Source organism: Aulonocara sp. 'chitande type north' Nkhata Bay, linkage group LG2, assembly GCF_057382095.1.
Source record: "Aulonocara sp. 'chitande type north' Nkhata Bay isolate Kocher_YH1m ecotype deep benthic linkage group LG2, A_spYH_male_GT1.1, whole genome shotgun sequence".
Taxonomy (NCBI): Eukaryota; Metazoa; Chordata; class Actinopteri; order Cichliformes; family Cichlidae; genus Aulonocara; species Aulonocara sp. 'chitande type north' Nkhata Bay.
Genome location: NC_141345.1, coordinates 28,114,053 through 28,125,151, shown reverse-complemented (window position 1 = coordinate 28,125,151; position 11,099 = coordinate 28,114,053). Strand labels below are relative to the sequence as shown.

The following is an 11,099-nucleotide window of genomic DNA, read 5'->3' as shown; positions in this document are numbered from 1 at the left end:
TCCTCCATAAAGCGAACCCCGCTTTTTCTACATGTGATCACTGTTTATGAAATGAACATCATTCTGTCTTGAATAAGACTTAAAACTAGCAGCTGTGACCATAAACCAGGTTGGTATTTAAACAGTTTGTTTTCATAGCCAGAAACTGCTTTTATCTTTTATATACTGTGTATACAGAGTGAATCATCATCTCACATGAACCTCTGTGAATTTTTTTAACAGCTGAGGCCGTTTTATTTCTTTTTAGATGTAGCAACATGAGAGGCTGTGCAGTATTGAGACAAAAAATAAAGCGTCAGAGCTTTAGCTATCTGTCTTCTTTGGTAGGGTTAGACGAGAACTTTGTTATTTCTGCCTTTTTTTTTTTTTTTACAGAATAAACAAATAAAATAAATTTATACAGTCATGTGAAAAAGAAAGTGCATTTTTCAATTTTAGGGTTTTATGTATCCGGGCATAATGGTAAATCATCTGGTCCACAGTAGGTTCTAAAATTAGATAAATACAAGCTGAAATGAAGAACATAGATGACATATACTGTGTCATTTTTTATTTAAGAGGAGAGGTTCTGGCACTTTGCTGGTCTGGAGCCTTAAGGTGAGTATTAACATGATGCTAAGGATGACACACATCAACAATGACCGTAGAGAGTCAGTTGTTGCTTTCCATCAATTTAGGAAGCTTCATCAGGCCCATTGTATATTGTTGCATAGTGAGAAAGACTATTCACGAGTGGAAAGTCACCTGCCAATCTGTGGGAGGGCACATCCCAGAAAATTCACCTTGGGTCAAACTGTGCAAACTGTGCTCAGAGACACTACAAAAAGTGGTGAGCTACATCTAAGACTCTATAGCCCTCAGTTAGCATGTAACATATTAAATGCTAAAGTTCATGATACTCCAATTAGAAAAAGACTGAACAAGTTTGGAAAGGTTGCCAAGAGAAAGTGTCTCCTCTATAAAAGAACATGGCAGCACAGTTTAGGTTTGCATCTGAAGAAACAACAAGACTGAAGTTTAGAGAAAAATCAACAAAGCAAATCTGCACAAACACCTCATGCTTGTGCATCTATGCTGGAAAAGTTGAGATAACACCCACATTTTCTCTATAGCTGACTAGCAAATAAACACCTCCCACCAAATCTCATCTCATCCCACTCACATTATTCAATGCTAATAATTATATTCAACAGGTGTCAGGTTGGTGCAGTGGGCAGGGGCGTTTCTGTGGAGTTTGGATGTTCTCCGTGTCCCTTGTGTTTCTGCTCCAACTTCCTCCCACAGTACAAAGACCTGGCATGTTAGGCTACTTGGTAATTCTAAAAAGGCCATGGATGTGTGAGAGAGAAGGTCCTTAAAATTATGGGATACACTGAATCATTTTGTGTATTTTTCATGTACAGAGTGCTTCGTGGTGTATTGTATCATATTCTATGATTTCCATTACATGCATTATACTAACTTGTGTTATCATTTTAGTACATCAAAGCTTCACACTAACTGCTGTTGTTTCCTCTGTGGCCTCCCCTGACAGATATCCTTTCTCATAAATCACTGTCAGCACCATTAAGAAGCTCTTTAGCCGATCTATTAGTGTCCTGGTAGTGAAGAGTGGGTGGGCACAGACGGATGACGGGAAAATGAAAATATGTGACGGAGAGAAGTAGAGGGACTGTCTGAGATGAAAATCTGTCAGAAAAGCAGAAGAATAATCTTTTTTTCAATTGCATAAACAAAAAAATGACTAAAAATTGAGAGAATAAGAATCACTATAATAGTCCATTAATCTGCACAGTAACTGTTGCATAAGTATGCAATATCCACCAGATGTGGACTAATAGTGGACCATTTGTAAACCTTAAGATCACACACACACACACACACACACACATACACACACACACACCAGGATTTGCTGTGTCTCTACACCACTTAGAGACTTGGACACTTTTACTTCAGACAAAAGAACAGACTGTGTTTGTGCGTACATGACAACAAAGAAAGATACTCCAAAGTCTTATTCAAATAATTTATTCTCAACAGTGTTTCAGTATTAGACATATTTTTTCCTATTTGGCTTGAGTCAGGAGGATTTAATCGGCTCCACCTTTCAGCTGACAAACATGAGTTTGACGATTATCATAGTTAACATGTTGCTAAATCAAAATGTTTGGAATAAAAATGGATTTTATTACTATTACAAAGAGGCTCTAGTTTGACAGTTATTGTTGTGAGCTACAAGCCCTTACTTCTTATGGAGATGGCAACAACATCGTCCTCCTTTACCCTGTTCCATATACTTGCCGATCTAAAGCTGAATACCTCTTATAATAAGGTGGAAAGGAAAAGAAGAAGGAGAGCCCATGTCTTCACATTGCTGCTGTCGGTTAGAGAGGTTGGTCATAGGTGTTGAGAGAAAGTGCTCCAGAGTCACAGGAGCTCTTCATGCATTTGAGTGACAGCTGGCTCCCTGGACTCTGAGCTATGGAAGCTTCTATCTGAGCCTCTGACACCTGCACGGACAAAGCAAGAAGGAAAATCTGTGATAAGGTTCTGATAGGTTTTTGGACAAACATGTTGCTGTGCCATGAAAAGCAATACCTCTTCAAACTTTTTGGCTTTGTACTGCTCTGCCCCTTTCAAGAAGTTTAGTAAGATGATGTCACAGAGAACCGCGCCCTGCCACGACAGATACAAAAGATCAATGAGAGCCGAGAGCAACATGAGAACAATAGATTAGGTTGATAAGAATTTCATACCAGTCCAATCGAGGTAAAGGCAGCTACCAAGTTGATCATAGTTGGGATTGTGTTAAACTTTCCTGCCTGAAATAGATGGAGTCACTTTAGATGGCATGTAATGCAGTTTCATACACACAGGCTCTCTCCATAATGTTTAATTTTAAAATAAAGTACTATTCCTTAATGATTTTCTACACTATTATAACTGAAATGTATATTTAAAGATGGTGATTTATTTTCTAAACATTTACAGTCCGGGATTTAAAAGTCATATTTTTACACTTGGCTAGTATGCTTATTTTCTGCTCTGGTGAGAGAGGACGGATCGCGCTCTGTGCCAGCAGTTTAGTCTGAAGACTGAATTCTTGGAAACATCAGCTGAGCTATTTTCAAAGGAATATAGATAACATTCACTCACTGTGCAACAATGTGTAGGGCAACACATTGACCCTACAGCAGTAGAAGACCACACTAGGTGTCACTCATGCCAACTAAGAACGGGAAATCAAGGCTCACCAAAATTGGACAATAGAAACTTGGAAAAACATCGCCTGGTTTGTTCTTGAATCTTGATATCTGCCCTAACATTTGAAGGGTAGTGTCAGAATTTGGTATATACAACATGAAAGCATGGATGGTGGTGTAATGGTAGCAAAGATATTTTCTTGGCACACGCCTTTAGTACCAACTGGGCATTGTTTGTGCCACAGCCTACCAGAATATTGTTGCTGACCATTTTCATCCCTTTATGACCACAATGTACCCATCGTCTAGTGACTGCTTCCAGGAGGAAAACACTCTGTGTCATGAAGCTCAGATCATCTCAAACTGGTTTTTGGAACATGACACTGAGCTCACTGTACGCAAACAGCCTTCAAAGTCAACAAATCTTAATTCAGCGCAGCACCTTTAGGATGTTGTGGAATTGGAGATTTGTATCATGGTCCATGATGGTCCATGATACAAATCTCATGGAAATCTGCAGCAACTGTGCGATGCTCATACCAACAGGGACCAAAATCTCCTATGCCATGAAAACGAAAAGGGTGTTGAGCCTGGTGTTAAAAGCATGTACCCGATAAAGTTGTTGGTGAGTATATTTGCTTATGCAATTACTGGAAATTTGGAAGCTTCAAAATGTTTGTGCTGTGTTTAGAAAAACAGCCTATGCAATAGGCTAAGTCTAGAGTCTAAGCTAAGCTAGCTCTGTGCTACAATAAGCTAACGTGGTGGTAGTAGGTTTCCCACAATGCTCAGCTCAACAAAATGATTTTAGTTCATGTTAAATTGAGACTTCTGCAAAGTTTCTTGATTTTGTCATGTTTCAGTGTTTTTTTAATTAATAAATGTCACATTTTCTGAAAATAAATTACATAAAATGACACATGGAAATTCTTTGTTTTAGCCAGTTGTTATCACACTTTGTCTAATATTAAGTTTGAAGACAACTCACTTTGCCAGTGACCATGACATCAAAACGGATCGCAAAAGCTTTATGAAGAGTCCGAAATTCAGTCCCATTCTCTGTTTTGAAATATTTTGCATATCTGTATTCAAAGAAGAGAAAAGAGTAACTAAAGACTGATTTTTTTAAAAAAGAAGTAAACTTGAAGAGGAAGAATCATTATCACTACCTGAAGTTGTATCCTTTGGACACAGCATTCTTGGCAAATGGAGCATCGAGTCGTGTGAAGGAGTACTTGGGAATACATTTTTCAATGTTTAAGTCCAGGTTACATTCCCACTGAATGTTTATTCCTATTTCTCCACCCTGAGACAGAAGGATTGGGAAAAGAGAGACACCCCTTGAGGTTCAGCACCTAAATATGTAATACCAGCTTTGGCTTTGACGTAAATATGTGTCAAAGCTAAGGCTGGTATTGAAATGTATGGAATTGGATTGACTTTAGGTCAGAGAGAATTAATGTGAAATACTTCCAAAAATATCTGGCTTTTTGAGCTAAGTGTTATCTTGTGCACTTAATGATGATTGAGGCACTTCAGAAGCTTTGCATAGGAAGGACAAGACCGCTGTCTGTAACTTGAAACATCCTAACAGTGACAAGACCTTCATACGACCTTGTACACTCATGCTTACCTTGCTTAACAGTTCGGTTATATTCTGACCGGTGTAGTTCAGCACATCCCCCACACGAAAGATGGGGCAAAGGGGGTTGTCCTCTGGATGGTATTTACATTTCTTGATTTCATTGGCTGTCATTGTGGGTGGAAAGTTCCCTCTGAGTAAGGAAAATGATTTTATGTTTTTTTTAAAAGACACTCATAATATATTGATGTTTTTTAGCTGCTTCGGTTAAGGTTTGTGGGGTTTACCTGGTGACATTAAAAAGAGGGAAACGAATACTGTTTTTGATGAAAATAGTGAAGGTGTTCACATCCATTGGTTCACTGTGGGAGATAAACACAGAGACAAGGGGACAAAGATGACACTTTCAGTGAGTGAAATGTATTTGTGTGGGATGTGCGTGCACTCTTACATTTTGATGGCATCATTTTCAGCTGGACACCATCCTTCCATCTCACACATGCCATGGGACTCATTGGAGTTTTTAAGGCAAGCACCTGTTATTACACCTGGTGTGTAAGAAAGAAGAGGAAGGAAACATTGTGCTCAGGTAACTGAATGGAGATACTGTTAGCCATAATAATGATCAGTTATACAGTGCTGTGAAGTAGTATTTACCCCAAGTGTTTTTGTACATTTGCCACACACATTTCAGATCATCAAACACATTTTTATGTCAGACAGTGATAACCCAAGCACATACAAATTGCAGATTGAAAATAATAATTTCATTTATTAAGGGAAAAAAGTGATGTGTGAAAAAGTAATTGTCCCACTTAAATTATTAATGTTTTGGAAATCTGAGTTAAGTTTCATTACATCCAGGCCTGATTACTGACCAGACCTACTGAATCAAGAATTTACTTAGATAGAACCTGTCTGACAAAGTGGGCTTGTCAAGAACCGAAGTTCAACACACAAGCTGGACCCAGGAGCAGAACACACACACAGCGGTACGAGAGAAAAAATAAACTTTATTATAACTGAGAGTGTCCCGGGAGAGTAGAAGGGAGAAAACGCACGGAACCAGAGAAACCGAGGGACCGGGAGAAGAATCGCGCAGGAAACGCCGAGAGCGGGACCGTGGGAGGCTGAAACAGAAAAAGAAAAAAGGATTATTGGGGTGCGGGTAAACCGGCAGCATACGAGGGGAGGTAGTGTACGCGTCTTACGATGATAGCGGGGCCAAGGGAACCGGAGGGAGGGGTGAGGGTCCGTGGGGAGAAGCTCCAGAAAGGGCGAGGCGGCTGGGGTTGATCGTGATCCAAATTCTGGACAGGCAGGTGGACAGGCTGGTGACTCAAAACACGCCGAGCAGTGATCGCTGAAGGACGATTACGGACTGGCGTGGAGCAGCAGGCTGGGCAGGATTAAATGGTCCACCTGGCGATCGCCTGGGATGGGATGCAGGTGTGGAGTCAGCGGCCACGCCCACGGGAGTGGGCATCCCATCAGCACCTCAGACGCCAGGCCGCGGACCATGACAGGGCTAGGTCAAAACATTTCAAGAAGCCAAACAACATGCCACGATCTGAAGAAACTTGACAACCATCTGTTTGTAAAGGGCTACAAAACAATTTCTAAGGCTTTCGACGTGGAAGAGCCTTTATCCACAGACAGAGAAAATTTGGACAAGCGGTGAACCTTTGCCGGAAATGGCTGGTTGACCGAAATTACTCCAATCGCATCGACGACTCACAAAGAACATCAACCAAAGAACTGCAGGTCTCACTTGCCTCATTTAAGGTCAGAGTTCATGATTCAGCAATAAGAAAGAGACTGGGCAAAAATGGCATCCATGGAAGTGTAACAGTGAGCAGACGATCACAAAGGCTCATCTCAGATTTGCAGAGAAACATCACGATGAGCCTCAAGACTTTTAATCAAATATTCTGTGAGACAAAACTTTAACATCTAGTGCAAAACTAACACAAAATTTAATAGAAAGTTCATCATACTAATAGTCAAACACGGTGGTGGTAGCGTGATTGTCTGGGGCTGCTTTGGTAGACTTGCCATAATTGATGGAGTAATGAATTCGGCTCTCTGAAAGAAAATCCTGAAGAAGAATGTCCAGCCATCAGTCCATGCCCTGAAGCTCAAGCTCACTTGGGTCATGCAACAGGACAATGATCCAAAAAATAACAGCAAGTCCACCGATGTCCTCTGAATGGCTTAAAAAATGAACAAAATGAAGGTTTTAGAGTGGCCTAGTCACTGTGGCCTAAGTCTGGACTTGAGATGACCATTCATCCTCAATCAGCAAATAAGAGTGGGCCAAAATTCCTCCAGTCCACAAGGACAAGGACTCATTACCAATTATTGCAAACACTTGAGTGCAATTCTTGCTGCCACAACCACTTATTAGGCTTAGGGGTGAATTACTTTGTCAGACAGGGCCAGAGAGTTTTGGATAACGTTTACTGCAAATTGTTTGTAAACAATATAAAACTATAAATATTTACCCTGCTTTTTGATTTAGGTTCATACTCTGTGCAGTTGATATTCTTCTAAAATATGCTAAAGGTCATGGCACCTGGTTGTAAAGACTGAAATATTTAACAATGAGCATTGTCTGACTTTCTGTTACCAATATGTTTCAATATTATAATATTAAACCTGCAAAACATAGGAACACATTTCAATTTTCACCATTTACTACATTGGGTTTAAACAATATCAGGTGGTATAAAGATTCCATCAATAAATCTACAAGTTTAACAAAGGCTGGCTCATTCTACTATAAATATATTCTTATATTCAATTAAAGATTATTTGACGATACAATAATATCACAAACATCTTTGCACATTATTTTGAAGATATTATTTATATTGATATTATTTTTAAGAAGGTTTGTTCCTGGGTATTAAGTGCTACATTCTGCCTTATGTCTCAAAGGTAGATAAAATAAATCTATGATTCTTTTTAAACTTCACTTCTACTTTAAAAATATTTTTGTCCCGGTTAAAAGAACAAAGAAACCCTGTTTTTTTTTTTTTGTTAAATAGCGTAATTCATTTCCTCAGTTTTTAGCACCATGCCTTATTTTATTAATTCAATTTTTGGGTTAAAAGATTTTTTCATGATTATTTTTTCATCTAGTATTTACTTACCAGCCAATGCCACAAATCTGATTTAAAGATAAGCAAAGTTACAACACCACAGACTTGACATCAGCACGTTTCTGTTTCTGTTGAAAGTTTCTGTTTAAAATAAATCTGACTCACCGTTGTAAAGGTTGCTGCCAACATGCTTCTGGCAGTCTTCATCGGAAGAACATTTCTTCTCAGTCTAAAAACAACATAAACACAGAAACTGAATGCATGCTAGACAAAATAAGAAACATATAGAAATGTAACAGTGGATGAACAGGAACACATGGACGACTGCTCTGGTGCTTTTACTACTGAAAAATAAAACTGAAAATCACATCTCTAAGATAATAATAACGGATTGGATTTATATAGCGCTTTACAATGCCACTATTCATTCACTCACTGGTGGAGGAAAGCTACGGTTGCAGCCACAGCTGCCCTGGGGCAGACTGACAGAAGCGAGGCTGCCATATCGCGCCATCGGCCCCTCTGGCCAACACCAGTAGGTGTTGCCCAAGGACACAACAACCAGGACAGAGAGCCCGGGGATCAAACCAGCGACCTTCCGGTTATAGATGCGCTTCCCAACCCCCTGAGCCACGGTCGCTATATATCAGTCTAAATATAACCCGATATATCAGTCCAAATATAACTTGAAAAATGTTGCAGTATTACCAGCTGCTATTAATGCACTGTGAGGTCAGTTTTTAATCATCCTGTCTGCCACTGACAGATAAAAGGCTGCGTTTAAGAGCCTACAGATCTGCCTGTTTACGTTAGAAACATTAAAGAATACATATCAGAGATATTACTAATTGCATTCATCTTATACTAACATGAAGCTGTTTCCATACCAAATGAATAAATGTAACAAATTCCAGAATAGATTCAAAGACTCCCGTTCTTCCCATTCTATATACAGTTTTAGCATTGCCTTGAGAATCGAGTCTCTGCCTGCCATCCGGAGGCAAGGCCCTCCTACCTGGTCACACACACCGTCTCATTACAAAATGGTAAATGGCTTGCATTTGTATAGCGCTTTACTACCAAAGCGCTTCACATTACATTCAGTCATTCACCCATTCACACACACATTCACACACTGGTGATGGCAAGCTACATTGTAGCCACAGCTGCCCTGGGGCGCACTGACACACTACTGTGACAAACTGATGACTTCTCCAGGTTATACTCTGCCTAAGAAAAATGGATGGATGGACCATACTGCCAACACTACACTGAGAAGGAGTTAATGGCTCAAGGTGTGTCCTCTGCCCTTCAGCTCATTACTGCATCCTACCGCCACTCACAGGTAGGAGTAGAATGTAATTTGATGTCAGTGCAAAAGAGACTAAAACTTTAATTAGATTTGTCAGAAAAAATAAATATAGTCATAAATCTTTACTGATATATATGACCATGTTTTTGCTGTAGGGCTTTCAGTGAATTAGCTGAAGACTTCCTGTTGATTCTCTGGAGACCAAAAACACCCCGTAAGTATAAATGCCAGGCAGATATCTGCTGGAATATCAGTTTGCAATAATATTGATCCTGATATGTTGACAAAAAATCTGCAATTTGGTTTCCTTGTTCAAAATATGCAATATTTTTGACGTATTTTATGCTGCCTAGGAATAAGAAGACATAAGTGGTTACAATAAAACCAGCAAGCCTTAAAATCGACTGAAAATTAATGGTAAGATAGTAAAACGTGACAAAAGCATGCGTTTGAATGTGTACTCACCTCTGTACATCGTCCTTGGAACTGATTTTCAGTGACGATGAGTTTGGTGATGATGCAGAACACGCCTGAACCCTAAAACAACAACTGAATGCTTATGATATGCTTTGTGTTTATTTATTACTACACATATGAGACTGGGAAGAAAGCTTGCTCATCATAAAAGTTATTTTAAAAACACTTTCAACTGCAGCATCTTAACTGCCAACATTGTTAATAACTCATAGAAAACTACAAAGTTTAAATATGTCATGTTATCATCACGTCACTCACCTGAGGGGGCGACACGTAATCAGCCACGTCCATCACACGATTCTGATAGTTCTCATTTTGGTTTTGGTTTTGTAGATAACCAAAGCCTTTGACTTTGGTCATCACGGAGGACTCAATGTTGGTGTCGCTTGACTGATAAGCTTTCTCATGGATGAAGACCCAGCTGCATGACACGGATCAGTGAAAGAAATATTTTGTAATTTAGCTAAGGAAAACTCAATTTACACCCATGATTACACACATTATTACACTCTGAAAAAAACTCAAAAGAAAACTACAGATCACTGACCCGACAAAATAGGTGATGATGAGCAGCTGTACAATACGGTTGATGATACCCACAGACCAGCTCTTTACCACCACGGATTTGGTGGTCTCGTAGGTGAAGAAATCAGTCAAGAACCCCCACAAAACAAAGCCCATTGCTGCTCGTCAGTGTGACCCAGGTAGCAATGACTCTGAGAGAAAAGTGCAACTCTTCTCCCCAACAGGTGCCTTCTTGGAAACTTGATGGTAAATCTTTCACAATACAGCTCTCCCTTCTGGTTCAAATATAGAAATAAGATCCTAATTTTCACCCTGCTTGTATCATCTCTCAGTCCTGCCTGTGTTTATCGCCTTCCTTGCATGCTTAGTTTTGTTGGTTTATAACACAAATTGGACCTCCCCCTTTCTTGACACAAATGAGTGGGAGGAAAATGTCTCCTCTGTCCCTCCCTCTGTCTCTTTCTTCTCCACAAATCCCCATCCCCAAACACACTAACCATGCACAGACAAATGCACAATTAGACTGAGGCAGTAATCGATACCCCATATGTCCACTGTGATTTGCTCACAGCATGCTTTCAGTAATAATGTAATAATTTTCGTCTTTCATGTGTTAGTGTCTGACTCAGAAGGAATCTACCACTCACACTTTCCATTTCACTTTTAGTAACCATTTTATTAGCAGCATGAAGAAAAAATGATAAAATTGGATGCTTTAGTGGTTTAGTTCATGAGAATAAAATTTTGCAGACATCAGAAGGCAGATTTTATCTGTTATTTAGTAACAGATGTTATATTGCAGCAGAGATAACCTCCTGGTCGGCTGGGGCCTGTCTGTTTGGATTTTGCATGTCCTCCCTGTGTCTGTTTCTTTGATTTCCTGTTGTTAAGTT

At 39.6% G+C, this 11,099-nt stretch overlaps 1 protein-coding gene across 1 annotated transcript; it reads right to left on the bottom strand.

Moving 5' to 3' along the window:
- Window positions 1–2,038: 2,038 nt before the first annotated feature.
- p2rx3a (purinergic receptor P2X, ligand-gated ion channel, 3a) lies at window positions 2,039–10,532 on the bottom strand. Its single transcript, XM_086263981.1, has 12 exons — window positions 10,229–10,532; window positions 9,940–10,102; window positions 9,670–9,741; window positions 8,058–8,121; window positions 5,240–5,336; window positions 5,076–5,150; window positions 4,840–4,981; window positions 4,376–4,512; window positions 4,195–4,288; window positions 2,760–2,825; window positions 2,602–2,679; window positions 2,039–2,513 (listed from the first exon to the last, which is right to left on the bottom strand). The coding sequence occupies exons 1-12, from the start codon at window positions 10,360–10,362 to the stop codon at window positions 2,388–2,390; spliced, it is 1,248 nt and encodes a 415-aa protein (XP_086120107.1). The 5' UTR covers window positions 10,363–10,532; the 3' UTR covers window positions 2,039–2,387.
- Window positions 10,533–11,099: the final 567 nt, after the last annotated feature.